Genomic DNA, 23,049 nt, shown 5'->3' with positions numbered 1-23,049 from the left:
AAGGAGATGGAGTTTTACAGCGCGGGACAGGGAGCTCTGAAAGAGCCATCTGCACTCTCCGATGGTTCGCAGCACGCAGGCCAAGCCCAGTCGATAAGCAGCTGTCTGTCCCCCATCCAGCTGCCGAGTACAGGAGTCTGGGTCCCCCTAGGATGAGTTAAATGCCACCGAGGCAGAGCCCGGATTGCCATGGTAGGCAGTTCTCACGTACCCAGGCCAGAGGCCTGAACTTGGCATGAGGGACATGGGGTTCCTGCTCCTTTGGAAATGCCGATCCTTAAAGAAAGCTTTCTGCGCGGTAAAGCAAGTAATGCCAGCCCTTGCATGGGCACATGGGGACCCAGAACGCCTGCTTAGCGTCAGCCCCTCTTTCAGGCCAGTGTGACTGTCATGTCCGGAAGGGATCCCAGCAGACGGGGCCCAGAGGGGCTGCACTGCTTTTCTTTTCCATTTTTTTGTATTTGAGGGAGAGAGATTTTACGTTGCTGACAGACGTGCTGCCCGGAGACCCCAGAACCGGCACAAAGGGTTAGTTATACAATAGTCACGCTTCAAAAAGCCACACACAACTAGCCTGCCCTCCCTCCCTCCCAGCCGCCTTTAAACTACCCACCCTGAGGACGCACGGCTGCCACTGCGACCCCCAGCACCCCCGTCCACACACAACTAGCCTGCCCTCCCTCCCTCCCAGCCATCTTTAAACTACCCATCCCGAGGACCCACGGCTGCCACTGTCCCCCCCAACACCCCAGTCCACACACAACTAGCCTGCCCTCCCTCCCTCCCAGCCATCTTTAAACTACCCACCCCGAGGACCCACGGCTGCCACTGTCCCCCCCAACACCCCAGTCCACACACGACAAACCTGCTGCCTGACTTTTCAGCTGTAACAACTCCACTCCACAGCACCGCGTGACTGGCCAGCGGAGCCTCGTTGCTCCAGCGAGAGCCGCTTGCCAGTGGGATTCACTGTACACCACAACCCCGTCCTCCTGCCAGCAAAACACAGCAGCCAAGCAAACCCTGCTCCACCGCGGGATGACCAAACTCAGCCCTTGCGTTCATCACACAAGCAGCTCTCAGACAGGAATCCTCACAAGAGTCCCACCCCTTTAAGCATCACTGCATCTGCACAATCATCTCACAAACCCAAAGTGTTAATGTTCCAAGCGACAAGCCCAGGCAGCCAGAACGTCCCCCAACCCGGATTTCCCACCTGCGCCCACCATGCTGTCTGAGCAGCTCCAGGCTCCACCCACAACAGGTCGGTGCACAGACGGGGTGGGGCTTACGCCCTCTAAAATCATCTCTGGTCCCCTCTCCGGCCACCAGGGGGCAGTGACGCCCACAAACGTCCCAGTAGGTTGCAGGCAGAGGGAGCAGAGAACTGACCAGGGGATTTGTAGGGTTTCCACAGCAAATTGCAGACCCCTGCGCCCCCCAGCACAGGGCAAGCTGTAATTCTGCTATGCAGCTGAACCACGCAGCCGGAGTCCGGCCTGAACGCTTTGTGATGGACCTACAACAAACAGGTGCCTGCTCCCCGACAGAGGCGATTAGGGCGGCAGAACGAACCCATTGAAACACGTTGGTCCCCAGCTCTGCAAGGCATCTTTAATTCTGCGTCGTTTGGCTGACGGCCTGGCTAGCCAAACGACGACCCTGCCTTAGTGCCTTTGAGCTTTCGTGGGATGGGACATGAGCCGGGAGCAGCGCCGGCTGGGGTTTGAGCAGAGACATGGTGGAGGTAGTTGGGGCAAGCAGAGAGTTTCTCCAGCTCACCCCTCAATCCCAGGAGTGACGAACAAAAGGGTATTTATAAAAGCCCAGGAGGGAGCCGGGGGGTGGGGTGGGAGAACTCCCGAGGGCATCAAGATGGATTCAAATCGCCCTGACTCTGCCATGGGAAGCAGACACCATCCTGAGAGGCCAGAGTCAGGATCCTGGGCTCTCAGTTCAGGTCTCCAAGGATGTAACAAAGGATCCCGTTGACCACATCCAGAGTCTCGTCCTTCTCCAGCACGATGTCATAGGCGTCCCGGTACTTTCCTCGTTGCTCGTCCACCTGCAGAGCCGCCGTGGGGCGAGGGGACAGGACAGGACGGCAACATTAGCAGCTGAGAATGAGCGCGGCCGGTTGCCAAGCTCAGAACTCCAGGAGCCCCATGAAAGCAGCGCGGGGGATTCAGGGCTGGTGAAAGGTACCCCATCAACAGCCCTAGAGACAGCATCTCCAGGGCATGGGGCGCAGCACGGCAAGCTCTCCCCTCTGCAACCCGGCACAGGAGCCCCACCCGACCACGGAGGGATGACCCATCCAGCTCAGCTGAGGGGCGAACAAGGGGGTCAGGTGTGATGTGGACACCTTCCCCACCTGGACTGGACTGAGACCCACCAAACTCATTTCATACAGCATGCCAGATAGCAGACTTCTCTTGCAGCACGTAGGCACCTCCCACCCGCACCCCCGCCACTCCCCTGCGAACGCTCAGAGGGCAGACAGCCTCTGCCCTCGCGCTCACCTTGTCGTTCAGGAATCCGACTGTGAGGATGTTCTCCACGTTGGCGACCCCGTCTGCCATGCTCAGGTCTCCCATGGAGTCCCCCAGCAGGATGATGTTGGACCGGCTGCTCAGCAGCTGGAAGTGTTCCGTCTTCTCCAGGACTGCGTTGTTCTTGTTGTAGGTGTGGATCAGCGGCCCTTTAAATTGTCTCAGGACGCCCTGTGCAGCAAAGGACGGACGGACGGACAGGATGATTTCTGGGGGGTCTCAGGGCTGAAGGAACAAAACTTCAGCCTGACTTGCACCTTTCTTAGAGATGCTCTTAGCGGAGCCAGCTGGGAAGCCTACTGTCCCACGCTGCCCACCCCTCCCACCCAGAGGTGGCATCTCCCGCCCCTCCAAAGGGCTCCCAGGCCACCAGGGGAGCAAGGGCCCAAGGGCCTAACTCTCCGCCACTCAGGCCCCGTTCTGGCAGCATAAAGGGGCCTTTAACTGGGTGGAATCTGCCTTGTGCAGAAGGCCTTCCCCGGGCAGTGCAGAATTGATGCAAAAGCTCTGCAGTGGCCCTGGTGTCAGGGGCGGATCAGGGACGTAACAGGGGCCAGGCTGGGGAGCAGCGAACGTGGCTATTCTCTGCTTCCCTGGCTCCATAGGGGGCAACAGGAAGCAAAGCGTAAGTCAGAGCAGCCCCAAGGCCCCTGGGTGGCTCACAGTCCAGGGAGCCCTAGGTGGCTAAAATCTCCTAAACCCCTACATGCCCCCATGTCCACCCCAAGGGAGCCACTGGGAATCAGGCCCAACTTAGTGGGCAGTTTCCGGGGGTTTCATAGGTTTTAAGGATAATTATGGTAAGTCAACGCCCATCCTCCCGCAGTGCTCCCCCCCCCCCCCCAAACACGGTATCACGGGCCTAGGCAAACCAGAGCGTGAAAGTGACTTGAAACAAAGCAAAGAGCAGCAGCCCACGTTCTCCTGCCGAGTGCAACATAGAAAGGAGAAGAGCCAAGTAGATCCTTGTATATTGCATAACTTTTCCCCAGCCTTGTGAATTTAGGGTGTGAGCTTTCTGCCGGCCGGGCTCTCTCTGACTGTCTTTACACATGGGGCCCTAGTCTGGTGTGCTACCCTAATACAGCTAATATAGATGTATTCGCATTCAAAGCCATTTCAGCACTAATAACTGGAAAGGTTGCTATGGTAACAAGGGATGACATTTCCAATGGACAGATGGGTTTTAATCGAATGGCGCCCTCTCTGGATGTCCTCTGCCCTGCACTCAGGGCTAACGTGACCCAACCACGGGGCACGTCGCGCAGCGCACCTTGTCATCGAAGTCCATGTAGTTGGACACCACGTTGATGTTTGGGTGGAACACCTCGGCCTGCCGGAGGACCTCCTCCAGGACGTCGCCCACGCCGGCCGAGAAGATGAACAGGGGGATGTTGTGCTGGTGGAGTTGGTCAAAGAAGGTGTTGACTCCGTCCCTGAGGGAGGAGGGGGGAATGCCCGTTAGACAGAGTCACAACAGCATCCTTCACTCCAGAGCACAAGTGCGTCGCACTACCACGGTGCTGCAAGTGCTTTCATCCCCACTGGAGACTGGAAACTCGTTGGGCAGGGACTGCTACATGCCCCAAGGCACCAGGGCGTTCCTTAAATCCTGGCTCTGGTAGCAAGGTGCATAAACGACAAACTTTATCGATCGTTTCTGCACTGTGGGTGAAATTCAAGCCTGCCCCAAAGGGCCCCGCCTTATCTACAGGGACTTAACAGTGGATAGGCCTGGTGTGGGGTGAATTTCACCCTCTATGGTATGCACGTAACTCCCTGAACCCTGTCCCAAAGTGCGTCGGGCTCCATGTAAAACCTGGGATGCATCCTCTGCACATGACTTCTTCCTCGGTCGCACCAACAGCCTAGGCAGGGGTTGCTCCCCGGGCATTATAGGCTGGATTTCAGTCACCGGTTTTTCATCGATTCCAAGGCCAGGTCATGTGATGCTCTAGTCTGACGTGTGTAACACAGGCCAGAGAACTTGCCCCCCATCTCGATTTCCAAACGGTCAGTGCTGGAGACGCCCCCACGACCCTGGGTACATTATCCCAGTGGAATGACTCACTCTTAAAAACTGACACTATTTCCAGTCCGAATTTGTCTCGCTTCAACTTCCAGACCCTGAATCGTGTTAGACCTGCCTCTGCTAGACTGCAGAGCCCATTGTTACACTGTTGGCTCTCTGGTCTAGAAACGCTGACTAATACTTCAGCAGCTGTGGAAACCGAGGCCCAGAGGGGACATGGCTCGTCCGAGGTCACAGGGGAAGGCAGCGTTAGAGCTGGCATCAGAGCCCAAGAGTTCCTGACCTCAGGTCCCTGGACTATGCAGCCTTCTACTGCCAGAAGTATAGATACTGGAATAATCACTGTCCTTCCCCCACGGAATCCGTGACCACACAGCTCAGCTGGTCTAGAAAAAGGAATTTAATCCTTAGGCAGCAAAGCTCCCAGGAAAGATGATGCTTGTTAAATCTATTGCACAGATGTACACCCAGCTAGTGCTCTCAGTGGACGGGGGGTAACACTCATCCCACGCTATTTCTCCCAAACGCAAATTACCTACAGGAAATATGGTCCTTGGCTTCCCCATAGGCTGTAAGAGAGTGACTTCCAGGGAACAAAGCTCTGGATGCAACACTGGCCAGGCAGCTGGTGGTCACACTGATCAGACCGTGTGTTGTCTCTGTTGCAGCCACCTGTGGGCTCTTAGGTTGTAGGTTCTTGGCACAGGGAACATCTTATTACTCTTTGCGCATGTGCAGCCCCTAGCACAACGGGGTCCTGATCCCCCCTTGGACCTCCACGCGCTACCACAATACGGTAATCACAACAGATTGGGCGCAGTACAAACGAGCAAGAGGTTTTTCCCCATGGAATGCAGTTCCCTACTGAGATCAGAGACAGAAGCTCCAGCTTTCTTTGCACCAGAATAAATATCACTAATCGAACACAAATGCCACCTGTTGGGCAGACTCTCAGCTGCTCCTGTGGGCTGAACACACGTGGTGTCTGTGCCACACAAAAAGCTGCTGGGTTTTGTCACTTTTGACTTTTCCAGGCAGTTCACAGAGAGAGAAAAATCTTATCTGTAACAGATTGGCAGCGTTTGCCCACAAAACCCAGCCTCTTAGTCACTGATGATCCTGACAGGTTATGTTAAGTTGGCTCTGCCGACTCACTGAGGCAAGGGGCTTGCTACCCACCTGGATTTACGGGAGGTGGGAGTGGACCTCACAGGTGGGCTGAGCAGTTCTTGGGGAGGAACCCTAGGAGCAGCCAAGTATGCGGAAAAGGCTTAGGTTGGCGTTTGTGTTGTTGCATTTTGAGACTCGTTTGTGACGGGGGTACGTTCTGGCCTGCTGCCCCTTATGTGCCATGTCTGGAAAGGGCGAGAAAGCAACTCGGAGGTGGATTAGAGTTCTCAGAAGTCAGTTCAGTGCCTCCCTTTTTCTCTCTCTGACAAACCCAGGCTCTGAATGGAATGAGCAGGTGCCAGAAGTCGAGAGAGAGCGCGACAGAGCCCTCGCAGTCTGTGCTCTCACCGGGAAGGGAGAGAGGGGACACAAGCTGCAGAGACCACCCCAAACCCCTACCTGAGCATCACCTCGGATTCTCGGACGATCTTGGCTATGTCACTTTTCAAAATCTTCTGTTGCAACAAGAGGTCGTGGGCTCTGGTCCACCTGGAAACACATACCAAAGTGAGCTTCATTTCTGACAGACTGTGAGCTTCTAGGATCTGACCTAGGGGAAATTACCGGAGCCGTGACCAAGACACCGCCCGTCAGACTAATTGTTGTTTAAAGAGAGTTTCAACTTTCTCTCTGCTTCACATATAAGGCTCATTATGGGTAAGAGGCTGCCTGAGGCAGGCTGGTAGCACTTACTTAATCGATGCATTTTATTATGTCCACCACCAGGGTATCTGGGCACCCAACACAAATGTCCGATTTGCCCTGTTTTTTCTCCAGCACTCCTCAATGCAGTCACTGTTGATCTATTACCAGGGACTGATTATCAGAGCTGGAAAATAACCCAGCCCAAAATACCAGGCCCTTTGGGATCCCTTTCGTGGAGGGTGTGGGAGCGGGGCAGCGAAAGTACAGCTGTGCTAGATGCACCATCGCTCGGGTGGGGAATAATGAAACCTACAAGTAAGAAAAGAAAAAGGAAGTAACTGGGGTTTCCTTCTCAGGCACAAAAGCCACGGGCTCACTTCTGACGGCTGCATTTTCAAAGAGCCGTCTGTCGCTTCCATATCCTGCTCTCAAAGGGGACCGACTCTCCCTCGTTTCTAAGTGACTTTGCATCCTTTTCTTATCAGGAACGTTACTTCCAGAGCTGCACGTCTATACAAATCTTCTGGATCCAACAAATCCACTGAGATCTCATGAAGTCCGATCACGATGGCACTGCGACTGCCACATGCTAAGGCAGTTTGCATCAGAGTTAACAATACAACAGAGACAAACCTGCTCCTCCCTCTCCATGTGCTCCTTGCCTTTGCTTTTTGTCCACAGCACTGCCATCCTGTAACGGGATCTACCAGGCTTGATCCTGGCCATATTACCAGAAAGGACGCTTCATGCACTTGGAGAAACGGGAAGATGGACTATCAATAAACTGTACTTCCGCTGCACAGTGAGTTCTGCTACGCAAGGGGATCAGGGGACTGAATTCCTCTCTCTCTTCTTGTTTACCCACTTATTTTCTAGCTCACAAAATTAGCCCTCAGACACAGTCACTCACCATTCCACCATGAGGGGACGTTTTTCTTCCATAGTCCGGTTGGGGTCAATTTCAATTGGATAGTAATAGTGCAGTAGATCTTTTAACTAGAACGTTTGATGGGTTTAAACAGAAAATGCAATGAACAGTTAAGGACGTTGAAAAAGAGATTTAACAACCAGCAAGTAGAGTATTTGCAGAATTCACAAATGCATCACAGCTTAAAAATAAAACCCTAAATTGTTCATGAAACAACTGAGTGTTGTGTCAATTTCACGGGGTCCCAAGGGAAATATTTAATAACTGCTCTAGAAATCAAGCTGAGTGTCAGCAAGATTAAATTGTTCTAGACAGAGATTAATGTCCTTTGCTCACTATTTATCACTGTTCTCTTTGACATGAAATGCCCATGCTTGGGTGTGGTGACAGGTTTGTAAAAATTCCCTTGAACTCCGACAAGTGCTCCCATATCTGAAATGCTGTTTGGAAACGTGTTCTGTTCTCTTTGCTGGCAGGGGGTCACATCTGTCCCAGGGCTGCGTTCTAACCGTCTCTACTACCCCGAGCAGGAGAAGCAGCGTGTGAGCAGCAGACTGGACTGTACATAGAGCCAAAAGAGATGGAGTCTGATAGCACTAAACGTACCTTTTTCCTGCCTTCTTCGCTAATGACTTGGCTGTTATCTAGGATATCTGGAAAGACATAAACAGCCACTTACCCAACCCCGGGAAAACACACGAGGGCCCTTTCCAAATCCCCCAGAAAGACCAGAGTCAACACTTGCAAAAATGACAAGTGATTTTGGGTAACAATTTTTGGATGCCAACCTGAGATGTTTGACAGGCGCCTCCCTTTCAGAGAGTGGGTGCTCAGCATTTCCTGAAAACCAGGACCTGTTAGGGCATCTCTCCAAAGGAGGAATAGATCAAAGTGCACCAGGGAACTTTTCGTGTGTAGCAACAGGGTCAACATGGACACTTAGAGCGCAGCAGACTAGTGCAGGGTAGATTTACTTTACCCCCCAGGTTTAAGTGTTTGTGTAGACCAGCCTTGAGAGAGGGAGTTGCGGGAAGAAGGGGCTTGGGCGGGGGCTCTGAGCACAGTGGGTGGTAGGAAGGAAAGTGGTGGAAAGGATTCAGTGGTGAGTAAAGAGCCAGGGAGGTGCCGTAGGAGAAGAGAGCAGACGTGCAGGCTGGGGCACAGTCAGGCCTAGCCCGGAAGGGGAGGAAAAAGGCCGGCACTTAACAGGGAAGGGGAGGAGAAAGCAGAGAAGGGGGCTGTGGGGATGGGGTGAAGGGTTGGAGCAATGAGATAGGATGGTGATCTGCACAGCGGCATTTTGGATGGGGTGGGGGAGGAGGCGCAATCAGTATGAGCGAGGGCCAAGCTGCGGAGCAGAGTTTCGGCAGCAGAAGGGACTGTATCAAGAGAGATGGTTGGGGAGGAAAACGCCAGGGCTTAGCAACAGCCTGTGGGTGCGGGTGGGGAAGGTGCAGGTGAGACAGCGACGATGGAAACAGGAGCGAGGAACAGAAGCTCCAAACTAACGAACATAGCGCTCGTTCGACTCACTGTGCGACGTGGGGCATCGTCGCCCGTTAAATCCAAACCTGCTGAGAGTCATGTCGAAGTCCGAAATGACCTGAAGGACACAAGGAGGGGGAGAAAAGGCCAATCTCTGAAACCGATCCAGCATGTTGTGCTGTGAGAGGTGCGCGGGGAAGGGGATGGGCAGCAAGGGCCTGCGTTTCTCCTGCAGCAGGAGTGGCTATTCACCAGAGAAGAGCAGGAAGGCAGATTCTGGGCCACAGTTCTACTCCCAGCTTCGACACAGGTGCCTTCTTAAGACTTGGGACTCCCCCCCCCCCTGCCTGTTTCCCCATCTGCACAAAAGGGCCCTGGTGATTTGCCTCCTGGCAAGGGGCGGGCGCTGTGCAGACTGGCTCGTCTAGAGAGAGCCCCTAGCAGCTGAACACAAAAGGAGGGGCAGTGGTCAGGGTGCCGGCCTGGACTCAGGAGAACCAGGTTCCATTCCCTGCTCCTCCCCAACAAGTCACTCGGTCTCTGTGTTCCACATACGTCCAATGGAGGGAACAGCATCTCCCGACCTCACACGGGCACTGTCAGGAGAACGGCCTTGGTGCAAGCACTCACATACTATGGAAATGGAGGCGACACAAGTGCCGTAAATAGCTGATGGGTTCCACACAAACTTGGGGCGTTATTATCCCCCCCCACTGCCATGGCAATGCTGAAATATCCCCCAGCAACGGGCTGCGAACTCCTGACCGCGCAGCTCAGAACACAAAGAGGAACCTGCAGTTTGTCTGTTCCCTCTTTCCTGAGCGCCGAGATTACGCGCTGCACGTGCTCAGGATTCTTCATGTGGACCGTGGCCTTCTCCAGTTCAGGAACCTGCAGGCACAGATTGATTCCGAGGAAGGGGTCAGTGCTAAGAGACACGCCCCAGCTACAGGCGCCAGCATGGTCGGTATTCGCCGGCCTGGTTTCGACGCAGCTCACCAAACACCCTCTCACCCCGCAGTGCCTTAAGGAGCATCTCTCTCCTCCAGGGACCGAGGCAGGAGGCAGAAAATCAACTCTGGTGAGACACTACAGGGTCCCGATCAGTTCTTCCACTTCAAATTGGCTCCACTGATAAGCCAAAGAGCAATTTCTCTACCTCTGGTCTTGGAGAATCCTGTTGGATTTACCAGCCATGAACAATTTAGGCCCTGATCCTGCAACTCCTGACGTTGCAGGCTCAGGGCCTTCTCTAGCTGTTCTGCTGCTGACCCAGGACAGACAGAGCCCCAGCTGACTCTCCCATAGTGAGGTGGGCTCGGTGGGGCTAAGGGAGGCAGCATATGGGAATCAAAGACTCTGGGAAGCAGAGATGCTGGGGAACGGGGCATCTCTCTGCCTGCCACTTCTCTAACCACAACTGCACTGACGTTCTTACTGCTTTGATTGTTGGCCCTCGCTCAGAAGTGGCCCGGGCAGCCCATGTAGACACCCAGAGGCTTCCCATCGGAGCTCAGGCTCTAGCCGGCTGCCGGGGGTCAGCACTGCGCCTGTGGCTGGAGAACCAAACCGGACTGTTAGGTGCTGGGGGCAACCACGGCCCTCACAGTGTCTGCACCACGACAACCACCCACGCTAACACCACAGCAGTCGGGCGCTAGGCAGGACGCAGCTTCCATCCCGCAGCATTGGGGTGCATGTGGGGCACCCGGTGCCAGAGATGGGGGCCCCTTCTGTGCAGGGAAACCCTGAAATCAGCGACACTGGCAGCTTCCATTCATTATAACAACCCGCCCCGCCCCACTCTCTGCCTTCTCCCTCCACCCCCTGGCTCTGCTCCCCCAAGGCTTTCCCTACTCACCCCACCTGCCTCCCCCAGTGCTCCCCCACTGCCCCTCCCCCAGTGCTCCCCTATGCCCTGTTTCCCTCCCCCTGTGCCCCCCACCCCCAATGCTCCCCCTACTGCCCCTCCCCCAGTGCTCCCCTATGCCCTGTTCCCCTCCCCCTGTGCGCCCCCCACTGCCCAGCCCCCAATGCTCCCCCAGCCCCCCGGCCCCCTCTCACCATCGCGGCTTCGGCTCCCCAGGAAACAGAAACTGAGACGCCGGAGCCGCGGCCGGGACGCGGGGGGAGGAGCCGGACGGGGGGGGGGGGGGGGGGCGGACCGGGGGGCGGGGCTGGATCCGGATTGGGGGCTGGAGTTAGCAGGGCGGGCTCCAGCAAAGGAAGCAGGTGCTTGGGGCGGCCAATGGGAAGGGGGGGGGGCGGCACGTCCGGGTCGTCTTAACCCCCAAAAAGCTGGAGCCAGCTCTAGGGGTTAGGGGGGAGTCAATTAGGTTAGTCTTGGGGGGCTGGCTGTGGGGTCTGTTTACATTGGGGGGCTGCTCTGGGATTAGGGGCTGAGTGTGGGTCTGGGGGTCTGTTACGCAAGGGGGCAGCACTGCGTTAGGATTGGGTGGCTGGTCTGAGATTGGGGGTCTGGGTCTGGGGGTCTCTTAGGTTAGGGGGCAGGACTGTGTTAGGATTGGGGGGCTGGTCTGAGATTGGGGGGCTGGGTCTGGGGGTCTGTTACATAAGGGGGCAGCACTGCGTTAGGATTGGGTGGCTGGTCTGAGATTGGGGGTCTGGGGGTCTGTTAGGTTAGGGGGCAGGACTGTGTTAGGATTGGGGGCTGGTCTGAGATTGGGGGGCTGGGTCTGGGGGTCTGTTAGGTTAGGGGGCAGGACTGTGTTAGGATTGGGGGCTGGTCTGAGATTGGGGGGCTGGGTCTGGGGGTCTGGTAGGCTAGGGGGCAGGACTGTGTTAGGACTGGGGGGCTGGTCTGAGATTGGGGGGGCTGGGTCTGGGGTTCTGTTAGGCTGGGGCAGGACTGTGTTAGGACTGGGGGGCTGGTCTGAGATTGGGGGGCTGGGTCTGGGGGTCTGTTAGGTTAGGGGGCAGGACTGTGTTAGGATTGGGGGCTGGTCTGAGATTGGGGGGCTGGGTCTGGGGGTCTGGTAGGCTAGGGGGCAGGACTGTGTTAGGATTGGGGGCTGGTCTGAGATTGGGGGGCTGGGTCTGGGGGTCTGTTAGGTTAGGGGGCAGGACTGTGTTAGAATTGGGGGCTGGTCTGAGATTGGGGGGCTGGGTCTGGGGGTCTGTTAGGCTAGGGGGCAGGACTGTGTTAGGACTGGGGGGCTGGTCTGAGATTGGGGGGCTGGGTCTGGGGGTCTGTTAGGCTGGGGCAGGACTGTGTTAGGACTGGGGGGCTGGTCTGAGATTGGGGGGCTGGGTCTGGGGGTCTGTTAGGCTAGGGGGCAGGACTGTGTTAGGACTGGGGGGCTGGGAGTCAGGATGCAAGTGCTGCTGCGTTGAGGGCACGGGCTCATGGGGGGCGGGGGCGGGGGTAGGGGGCTGAGCTGGATATGTTCCGTCACTGCAGGATGTCCCAGCTGTGGCTCTCGGTGACCCTGTGCCCTGGGGACAGCAGGGCAGCCCCGTTCAGCCCCTGAAGTTGCTGGGCTGGCATCACCCAGTGTATCTGCCAGTGCAGGGCGGGCTGCAGAAAGCTGATCTTGTGCAATCTAGGGCCCAGCCTGCCAGGAGCTGCAGAGCACCCCCCACCATCGCTGCCGTTAGAGGCCGCACGTTGCAGGTGCTCACTACCACACCTGCTCAGGCCCTCACCTGTCACAAGGTTCACTGCCAGCAGGCTCTCCCACTTCCCCATTGCCCACAAACAGTATTGAGACTGTAAATCGTTCCCAGAACAAACACAGCAGGTAACTGCTGCAACTTGGCTTGTCACAGACCCGTGTTGTTTTTAGCTGGCATGAGCCCAGCCTATTGCAACGAGTGCTAGAAGGTCACTCAGTAGTTAAGTTATTAAACAGAGTCAAAAGACAGGAAACTGAACATTAAGGCAACTAGCTCTTATCTCAACACCAAAAGTAAAACCGGGTCATGCTGGAAACTGCCTCTGAACTTCCTGCAACGCAACCCTAAATAACATCACTTCATTCAATTGAAGACAAAATAAAGCCAACTGCATTTTTAGTTGCTTCCATTCACAGATCTCAACGCACTTTACAAACAATAACGAATCCTTACAAATCCTCAGTAACGTGCTTTTTTCATTGCCCATATTACTTACTGATGGCTATGTTGAGGCGCAGAGAGGAGAAGTGACTTGCCCAAGGTCAGACAGTGAGTCAGTGGCAAAGTCAGGAACTGACTCCTAATTCCTGTTCTGGCCTCCTGCAGGAATCTACTGCCCCTCCAGATAGCAGGCAGCATAGGCAATCCAGCAGGTAAGGCACCAGGCTGAATCAGGTGAGCTTGACTTCTGGCTCTGCCACTGACTTGTGTAGCATTAAGCAAGCCACTTAAGTTCTCTGTGCTGTAGCTTCCGCATCTGTAAAATGGGCATAATAATGGTTAAGACGCTCCAGATAGAGTAAAACTGTCTCCATAGACGTCATTATGCAGTCTCACAAGGCCGAGAGCCATTGTGCAGTATCTGTGAAACGTCAGATGGATTTGGAATTCAAGCTCCAATGTAGCTGTGGTGCCAGGCAAGCAGAGGAGACGGGAGACGCAAATATAAGTCGCCAAACAATTTATCATTGCAGCCAGCCCCATTGATCTAGGGCAACTGTCCCAGCTGCTGCTAAGTGCAGGAAAGGTTCTAGAACCCAGCCCTGTCAATGATCTCATTATCAGGCGTGTTCTGGAACTTCTGGGCTAAATACGCATTTCAAAGAACATGTAGGATGGGGAAGGAGAAAGCCCAGTAGCGCCTCGGAGAGGAGCTTCTTCTGCTGTCTCCAGGCTTACGGACATGGATGACACCTCGGCTTCAGCGGGGTACTCCCACCCCCACATGGAGAGAAAGATGAGCGCTATGGCTTGCACAGTCTTCAACGAGCTTCGACTGGAAGGCAAACTCTGTGATGTGGTCATCAAAGTCAATGGTTTAGAGTTCAATGCCCACAAGAACATCTTATGTAGCTGCAGTTCCTACTTTAGGTCAGTGCTTGAAGCAAGCCAAGCAAGGGAACAGGCTCAATGACTGCGTGCTTGTCTATCGTCATTGTTTTAAAATGGATTTGGGGTGGACGGAAGCCCTGGAACTGGCATCCATTGTTTAGCCAGAGTCCCGATAACGGCCTAGAAACCAGTATCAGGCCACAGTCTAATATTTAACCATAGCCCTGGAAACTGGTGTCCAGAATTTATCCACAGAGCAGGAACAGCATGGGAAGGGCCATTCTGGGATTCCCTACACTGCCCTGCCAAGATGCCCGGCTTCCGGCCACGTAAGCCAGAGGAGATTTCAGTTTCCCTCCGTTGTCTCTGCTGCAACAAGGCAGCCAGTCATTCTGTGGCTACTTATCCACTGGGAACTATCCCCAAGGCCCCAACTCATTTAACACAGGCCAACAAGCCAATGAGATTTTGGTCACTATCCTGTAGTCTGGTTTAAAACCCAAGGTGAAAAGGTCCAGCCTGCCATTGCTCATCCCGAGTCATCTATCCACCTGGAGTGTGAGCTGGTGAAGAAGGGATGTATACGTAAAACAGTAGATTTTATATAGGCTGTTTGGTTAAAGTGTTGCTTCATTTTCCAGGGCTTTGTTTACCAGTGGCTGGAACAACACGGAGAAGAGAGTGTATAATATCCCTGGCATTTCCCCTGACATGATGAAGCTAATTATTGAGTATGCCTATACTAGGACAGTCCCAGTCACTGCTGACAATGTGGAGCGGCTACTGGCTGCAGCAGACCAGTTCAACATCATGGGCATTGTCAGAGGGTGCTGCGAGTTCTTAAAGTCTCAGCTGTGCTTGGAGAACTGCATTGGCGTCTGCAAGTTCACCGAGTACTACCACTGCCCGGACCTGCGGCAGACGGCCTACATGTTCATCCTGCATAACTTCGAGGAAATGGTGAAGGCGTCTACGGAGTTTCTAGAGCTCTCGGTCAATGAGTTGAAAGACATCATTGAAAAGGACGAACTCAACGTGAAACAAGAAGATGCAGTGTTTGAGGCCATTCTCAAATGGATTTCCCATGATCCCCCAAACAGGAAACAGTACATTTCAGTCTTGCTGCCTAAGGTCAGTTGGTTGCTGGTTTTCTCTCATGCCTGCTAAACAGTGGTGGGTGGCTGAAAGGGGCTAGAGGAGCAGCTCCTTAAACGGAAGTTAGTTCCTTTTAATGCACAGGAAATGTATAAGAGATAGTGGCTGTGCAAAGATTTCCCCACACTGAAGCTAGCCTGTAGGCCCCAATCCTGTAATCAGATCCCTGTGAGGGAGCCTGGAGAGTCCACAGAGCGTTGCACAAGCATGGGGGCTGACCAGGATAGCAGCAAATCATTGCCAAGGAGCCAGAGGCTGTGGAGGGGGAAAGCTGGACTGTGGTACCAAGACTTTTTCTTTAAACCAAGGAAATTAAATCCCCCCAAAACTTAGTTAACGCAGTGTTAAGATTGCCCAGTGGTGCCTTGTGCCTTTCCAAAATGCTGAGTGGCTAACTTAAACCTCTGAGACCCAGGAAAAAACAAGAAAAGATGGATGAACGCCCCCCCTTGCAATCTTAATTCGGCCCTCTCACCAGAGCCCAGACACACCAATCACACACACTAGCACTCTATCCTCATGGATAGATCACATGAGCATGGGATAAAGGCCAACACGTGTTCCTTGCTAAGGCCAAACTAGGGTTTAGGCCAAGCGTTGCAAGCAGGAGCTACTTACACTTGGTCTGCACTCAGACACACAAACCACCCCAGACCTGCGAAACTTGAATCACCCCTTCACCCTGGTCCCAAGGATTACTTCCCTTTACCACTCCCGAAATCTCTGAGACCATGGTGACAACCCCCATGGCAAGAAGGCATCCTTGTGTGTGTCTGCTGAAAATTTAGCGCTGAAATGAGGCACACGCGATCCCTCAAGGTACCCACGTCCCTCTTGTCATATCATAGTCACAGCTGGATCAAGCTGCTCCAATGAACCCCCCACCACTTAACACAGTGGGAGAGCATGCAGATCAGTGCTGGAATTCAGATCAGTGGAACACAACACAAACAATGGCATGCTCTTAGTCCTTCCACAGATCTAATTCTAGATTAATAGATGTTAAGCCCAGAAGGGACTATTAGATCATCTAGTCTGACCCCCAGTATCACACAGGACAGAGAATTTAATCTAGTTACTACTGTATTGAGCCGAATACCTGTGTTTTGAATAAGGCATATTACTGAAGGGTATCTGGTCTTACCGAAGACTTCAAGGGATAAAGAATCCACCACTTCCACTGGTAGTTTGTTATCCTTTGCACTGCCCTTTCTCACCCATTCCAAGTGGCTATGAACCTCTCCAGGGGGGCAGAGAGTTAAGACTGCATCGTGGGGGTGGCGTCTGCCATAACTTAGTATTTTCTGGTTTTCAGAAATTGAAGTTAGCCGCTCTCCACATTCTGGAAGGGCACAAGGCACCACTGGGCAAACTTGACTCTGCCTTAAGGAAGTTTGGAGGCATGTAATTAGCTATGCAATGCAATACAGTAGCAAGTGAGGCCAATGCAGTTTTAGGTTTCCTATACAGAAACATCGTGTCATAGATAAGAAGTAGCCCCCCTCTCACCGTGTGAATCTGAAGTATCCATACCTGCAACAATACATTCAGTTCTGCCTCTTTATAGAAGGGTATAGATGAGAAACTGGAAGTGTATCACATTATAAGAAGAATGATTAGGGACCCAGAGGGACTGAGTGATGAGGAAAGATTAAAAGAATGAAGTGTGTATAAGTTCGCTGAGCAATGGCTGAGGGGAGGGGGTAGAGACGGTATAAACACCTACAAACCTGGGGTGAATGTGCCAAGGGAGGAATTATTTGGTGGGGTACTAGGGAGCATAAAGATGTCTTTGGCTAAGGAATAGTCTCCCAAAGGAAAAGAGGGAAAGCCCTGTGGCCTGAGAGATTTAAAACTAGACTTGGACAAACCCATGGAAAATACAGCCTAGGGAGGTAGTCCTGCATGAGATGCCATGGAATGGACTAGATGTCCTCCTAGGTTCTCTTGCTCTCTGATTCTACGAACAGCCTTCGGTCAGTGCCAAAACCAGGCCTGATTTGAAGCAGTGACCTGTGAGGGCCTGGAAAGTACGGTATTCCCATTAACAAGCCTCTCAGCTAGCCAGTCTTCCTTTCAGAGTCCCTGCTCCAACATGGTTGAAATCAAACTGTTTCTAGCTGGCCAGTCCTGTAGTATGTAAAAACCATCTAGAGACGGCTCTCATAACTACCCACCCTCCATCTTGATTCCCGCCTCCCCTTTGCCTTTCCAGGTTCGACTAGCGCTGATGCATGCGGAGTATTTTATGAACAACGTTAAAATGCATGACTATGTAAAGGACAGTGAGGAATGCAAGCCTGTCATCATAAATGCACTGAAAGCCATGTATGATCTCAACATGAACGGCCCCTCAAGTTCCGATTTCACCAACCCGCTCACGAGGCCTCGCCTGCCCTATGCAATTTTGTTTGCTATTGGTGGATGGAGCGGGGGTAGCCCGACCAATGCCATTGAAACGTACGACGCCCGGGCAGACAGATGGGTGAATGTCACATGTCAGCAGGAAAGCCCCCGTGCTTACCACGGTGCTGCCTATTTAAAAGGTTACGTCTATATCATTGGAGGATTCGACAGTGTGGACTATTTTAATAGCGTCAAACGGTTTGACCCACTTAAGAAAACATGGCACCAGGTTGCTCCCATGCACTCGAGACGCTGCTACGTGAGCGTCACCGTTCTTAACAACTTCATCTACGCCATGGGAGGGTTCGACGGCTACGTGCGGCTCAACACAGCAGAACGATACGAGCCAGAGACAAACCAGTGGACGCTGATTGCACCCATGCACGAACAGAGAAGCGACGCGAGCGCCACCACGCTGTATGGAAAGGTAAAAAGGACTTGAGCTTACGGAATGCAGCTGCTGCCTCTGGTGAGCAAGACAGCAGGACTGGTACCAAACCGCCGTCTGTAGCATGGTAGCGTTAAACGGTGCATGTTGTAATAGTCGCCTCTAGCATCACTGGGATTTATTGGAACGCAGAAAGAACCGACGCCAGCACACACGTCCTGCAAAAAAAAAAAAAAAAAAAACCAGATCAAATATATCTTAACACTAAGGCCTGGTCTACACCTAAAACTTAGGTTGACCCAGAAATGTCGCTCAGGGGTGTGGAAAATGCACACTTCCGAGAGACGTGGTTAAGCCGATCTAAGCTACGGCATAGAGACCGCTAGATCCATGGAAGAATTCTTCCATCAGTGTAGCTGCCGCCTCTCGAGGGGGTGGAGTAACTGCTGGGATGGAAAAAACCCCTTCTGTTGCTGTAGCAAATGTCTAGACTACACGGCTGCAGCACACCTGCAGTGCTGTACGTGTGCTGCTGTGGTGTCTGCGGTGTAGACGAGCCCTCAGATACAGCACCATAGATTGATGGAGGTGCTGTCTGCGCCGATAAGTACAATAGCCTGGACATGCATGACTCTTTGCATTAGGGTAGGGGCTAAGCTCAGCTGAGGGCCCCATTGTGCTAAGCACCTACAGTTGACAGGCTCAATGGATAAGGCAAAGGGGGGAAGGGGAAGCAAGAGGCATGTAAAGGGGAAGTGGCTCCTAGTCCAGAGCAAAATTCAGCTTTTGAGCTACAGCTGTTGATTTCAGGAGCTGTAGAGACGTGGTCTGGAGACACAAATTGGCCAGCGCTTGTTCATCTTTTTTCATAAGCGTCTCAAATTACAAACTTTGGAAAAATACAAACGTAAGCATTAAAAGGAAACAGGAGCAAAGGTACCTTTTGTAGCCGCTCCCCTTCTCTGAATGTAGCTGATGAAATCAGTGTCCCAGGACTGATGTGAGCACTCCCACGGACGCCGAGGTGTGGTTAGGATGCCCAAAGCTAGTAGATGGGAGAGAGACTTACTCCACATGGGCTAATTAATTAATATTTGATATCTGATTAATATTTTTTCCTGTTATAGAGCTATGCTTGCAAAAATCTGTCAGAGCAAGAACTGCTCACACAATTGTAGTACAATTTTAGATGCAAAACTATTTGTTATTTGGTATATTTGCTAGAAGCAGGCATGTGGCAAGATGATTTTTTAAAAATTAATCTGTAGAAGTTAAATGTTTTCAGGGTTTAAAAAAAGGTGGAAATGCAGCAGCCCAGGATCCTAGAGGCCAGAGTAGTGCCGAGACCGCGTGTAACAGAGCAGGGGACACTAGGAATCAGGAATGCTGGGGCTGTAATTCAACTCTTCCATTGATTCAGCGGCACGTCACCAGTCTGTTTTTCCCAGTTATGGCAGGCCCTTGGAGGGGGAGAGGAGGCCTGTGAAGTATATTTGTGATGTGCTTTGCAAATCCTGCTGAAAGGAGCTGTAGCAGTAGCCAGTGTAACAGACACGCCCACTGGACTGGTGATCAATTTACCAGTCAATCTGTCGCTCTTCACTTCCCAACTTACCCTTTAGACTCTGGTACGACAGGCCTTGGGCTGTCCAAGAACAGAAGGGCACGAACATAAGAATGTGGAGATTAGAATAGGGGACTGCAACCTCTTACGCCTGCTGCTCAGCTAGAACAGTGGTTCTCAGCCTTTCGTACTGGTGACCCCTTTCACAGAGCAAGCCTCTGAGTGCAATGCCCCTTATCAATTAAAACCACGTTTTTATATATTTAACACCATTATAAATGCTGGAGGCAAAGCGGGGTTTAGGTTGACAGCTCGCGACTCCCAGGTAATAATTTCCCGACCCCTTGAGCTAGGGGATTCCTAGTACTTCTATAGAACTCCTATCTCAGGAAACGGAAGTCCAAACTCAGTTCTCCCGTGGTCGATCACTGCACTTGCATTAACCCTGGCCCAGGAAAAGAGGCTATTCCAAAACAGGATAGGATCATTTCATTTCCCCCCCACAAATAGAAATATTGTAATCTTTTTAAAACAGGTCTATATATGTGGTGGGTTCAATGGAAATGAATGCCTATTCACAGCTGAAGCATATGATGCTAAGACAAACCAGTGGACGCTAATCGCACCAATGAGAAGCAGAAGAAGTGGAATAGGAGTAATAGCTTACGGAGAACACGTCTATGCGGTAAGGTGACAGCTGTCAGCTTTCATTATGGCGGATGTACGTGTGGCTTTCACTCTAGTTAAAGTGCTGGAGCAGTGCTCATACATTTCATTCACTCTCTGTCTACAGGTCACATTTCAAGAGGCAAGGTTGAGCGAAAAAGAATCAACCACTTATTGAGAAGGGGCAGAATAAAATGCATTTTTCCTTCATTTAAAATATAAAACATAAGAACGGCCAGACTGGGTCAGACCAAAGGTCCATCTAGCCCAGTGTCCTGTCCTCCGACAGTGGCCAATGCCAGGTGCCCCAGAGGGGATGAACAGAGCAGAGAATCATCAAGTGATCCATCCCCTGCCGCCCATTCCCAGCTTCTGGCAAACAGAGGATAGGGCCACCATCCCTGCCCATCCGGGCTAACAGCCATTGATGATCCCCCATGAACTTATCTAGTTCTTTTTTGAACCCTGTAATAGTCTTGGCCTTAACATCCTCTGGCAAGGAGTTCCACAGACTGACTGTGCGTTGTTTGAAAAAATACTTCCTTTTGTTTGTTTTAAACCTGCTGCCTATTTTCATTTGGTGACCCCTAGTTCTTGTGTTATGACAAGGAGTAAATAACACTTCCTTATTTATTTTCTCCACACCAGTCATGATTTTATAGACCTCTATCTCCCCCCTTAGTCATCTCTTTTCCAAGCTGAACAGTCCCAGTCTTATTAATCTCTCCTCATATGGCAGCCGCTTCATACCTCTAAAAAAAGTTGTGAAATAATTTTAACAGCTATAGCTTTGAAATAAAGTTTGGCAGAGAATTAGCCCTGATGGAGAAATGTCTTTCATGGTCCTACTGAAGACATTTAACAAGTCCAATACCTTGAGAAATGCTGTTCTTGGATGTTCCCTACTCAGTCTTTATTTCTAACCAGTGTCATGAGCAATAGGCTACCACTGTACACAGGACCGTCCCTAGGAGGGTGCGGGGTCCGGGACAACCCCCCGTTCCTCAGGCCCCACCCCCACTCCACCCCTTCCCCCAAGCCCCCGCTCTGCCCCCATTCCACCAAGCCACTGCCCCACCTCTTTCCAGCTTCCGCTACCTTCCCTGAGCAATGCTGGGAGCTGGCGGGGCGGGCTGGGGCCGGGTCGCTCGCTGCTTCCAGCACCAGGCCCCCCGCTAACCACCCAGGCTGCCCTGGACCCTGCATCCCAAAGCATGGGGTCCCCCAAAGTGCAGAGTGGTTGCCCTGGTTCATCCTATGGACGGGATGGCTCTGACTGTACATATACAGCATATAGAGGAAAGCTATCTCACCTATGGTGCAGCTGTTAAGGTGGGAATTGAGTGAGGCAGATGCAGTGAACATACAGAAGAACCTCAGAGTTACAAACAGACCAGTCAACCACACACCTCATTTGGAACCGGAAGTACACAATCAGGCAGCAGCAGAAAAAACCCCAAAAAACCAAAGATCAGTACTGTGTTAAACAAACTACTAAAAGAAAAGAAAGGGAAAGCAGCATTTTTCTTCTATATGGTAAAATTTCAAAGCAGTGTTAAGTCAATGTTCGGTTGTAAACTTTTGAAAGAACCACCATGTTTTGTTAAGAGTTAAGAACTACCTCCATTCCTGAGGTGTCATAACTCTGAGGTTCCTTTTGCTTCAGTGAATGAAGTGTGCACTCATCAGCTCTTCGTTTTCATGGAATAGGGTCTTCTGATTCTCCTTAGGCATTTAGTTCCAGATTAGGACTTTTGCGCTAAGTTATACTCATCCCTTTGTGTACATGCAGTAAGATCAATATCCTCAAATACAATATAAAAGTTTTCCTAAAACCTTAGATGCAGGTATAGAATGTTGTATACAATGAAGAGAACATTTTTACAACATGCCCCAGATGAACAACCTAGAGAAAATGAAAGTTTAGAATATGAACGTCTCCTAAATTCATAGGGAACTACTCTATTCAGCTGTCCCATTCACCAAAATTTCACCTAAAATAGGCTGCACGTAAGCCATGTTTATAGCTCAACTGTTTAACCTCCAGTAACATCTAAGGACTTAATGCCACTGAGAAAGGTTGGTACTGACAGTTCTTGAAATAAATACCCAAGAGAATTTATATGAAGCCAGAAAGATAACGGAATATTTTAAACAGGGAGGCATCAATTGTGACAAGAGGCTACACATATCCAAGGTTGTAGAAAAGTGAATTGTGTTGTGTTTGAGAAATAGTACGATGTAATTTGGAATACTGTTATATGCAAAAGGGGCAAAGTTAAAGTTGCACTTGGAACCTTATTTGTTATTTCCCCACTTTGAACGCTTGACCTCACAACCTTACAATTCTCTTCATGTAGTTTTTAAGTGAATTTTGGATTATTTCTACTTAACTCATATACATCCTGTGCCTTTGCCTCCTTTAGATGTAAGAATGTAAAATTTAACTATTCCAATAAACATTTTTGGCAGTTAGATTTTACCGTAACTAGAAAGAACAAAGTAGTAGCCTGCAGTAAGTGAATATGCAGAATTAAGATCTGATTTTCAGAAGTGCTGAATACTCACACTTCTAGTCAATGAAGCTGAATATGCACAGAATTTGGCCTACTGAATATGCATGAGTTCTAAACCCATGTAACAATTCAGCCACCTAATATAAGCCCTTCCTCAGCTAGTAAACGTCATATTTCTTTGATGTCTACAGGTAGGAGGCTTTGACGGCGCCAACCGTCTTCGGAGTGCAGAAGCCTACAATCCAGTTGCCAACACCTGGCGTACAATCCCAACCATGTTTAATCCCCGTAGTAATTTTGGCATTGAAGTGGTGGATGACCTTCTGTTTGTGGTGGGTGGCTTTAATGGTTTCACTACCACATTCAACGTTGAATGTTACGATGAAAAGACTGATGAGTGGTATGATGCCCATGACATGAGCATATACCGTAGTGCTTTGAGCTGCTGTGTGGTGCCAGGACTAGCCAATGTTGGGGAGTACGCTGCCAGACGAGACAACTTTATAGGATTATCACAGCGAGATGAAGTCAAATACTCCTCTTCGACAAGTACCCTACCTGTATGAATAGCTCC

The 23,049-nt window shown here is 51.6% G+C and overlaps 2 protein-coding genes across 2 annotated transcripts; one reads left to right on the top strand and one right to left on the bottom strand.

The window, feature by feature from the left end:
• Nucleotides 1-1,607: 1,607 nt before the first annotated feature.
• Nucleotides 1,608-10,945, bottom strand: NT5C3B (5'-nucleotidase, cytosolic IIIB). The gene is made up of 9 exons (XM_065422615.1): nucleotides 10,877-10,945; nucleotides 9,605-9,703; nucleotides 8,861-8,930; nucleotides 7,934-7,980; nucleotides 7,310-7,395; nucleotides 6,154-6,243; nucleotides 3,826-3,988; nucleotides 2,523-2,723; nucleotides 1,608-2,065 (listed from the first exon to the last, which is right to left on the bottom strand). Exons 1-9 carry the CDS (start codon nucleotides 10,877-10,879, stop codon nucleotides 1,952-1,954), a joined length of 873 nt encoding a protein of 290 aa, XP_065278687.1. The 5' UTR covers nucleotides 10,880-10,945; the 3' UTR covers nucleotides 1,608-1,951.
• A 2,686-nt stretch (nucleotides 10,946-13,631) lies between these two features.
• On the top strand, nucleotides 13,632-23,041 carry KLHL10 (kelch like family member 10). The gene is made up of 5 exons (XM_065422788.1): nucleotides 13,632-13,819; nucleotides 14,422-14,911; nucleotides 17,151-17,768; nucleotides 19,829-19,978; nucleotides 22,667-23,041. The coding sequence occupies exons 1-5, from the start codon at nucleotides 13,632-13,634 to the stop codon at nucleotides 23,039-23,041; spliced, it is 1,821 nt and encodes a 606-aa protein (XP_065278860.1).
• Nucleotides 23,042-23,049: the final 8 nt, after the last annotated feature.

This window comes from Emys orbicularis, chromosome 25 (assembly GCF_028017835.1).
Source record: "Emys orbicularis isolate rEmyOrb1 chromosome 25, rEmyOrb1.hap1, whole genome shotgun sequence".
NCBI lineage: Eukaryota > Metazoa > Chordata > Testudines > Emydidae > Emys > Emys orbicularis.
This window is presented reverse-complemented; position numbering and strand designations above follow the sequence as displayed.

Excerpts from the sequence above, each read along its gene's own strand:
- NT5C3B (XM_065422615.1), bottom strand. Across the intron at positions 3,989-6,153 it reads GAATCCGAGGTGATGCTCAG|GGACGGAGTCAACACCTTCT; the intron begins GTAGGGGTTTGG and ends CTCCTCCCTCAG. Across the intron at positions 2,724-3,825 it reads ACATGGACTTCGATGACAAG|GGCGTCCTGAGACAATTTAA; the intron begins GTGCGCTGCGCG and ends TTTGCTGCACAG.
- KLHL10 (XM_065422788.1), top strand. The coding sequence starts at position 13,632 with ATGGATGACACCTCGGCTTCAGCGGGGTACTCCCACCCCCACATGGAG. Across the intron at positions 14,912-17,150 it reads TTTCAGTCTTGCTGCCTAAG|GTTCGACTAGCGCTGATGCA; the intron begins GTCAGTTGGTTG and ends TTGCCTTTCCAG. Across the intron at positions 19,979-22,666 it reads ACGGAGAACACGTCTATGCG|GTAGGAGGCTTTGACGGCGC; the intron begins GTAAGGTGACAG and ends TGATGTCTACAG.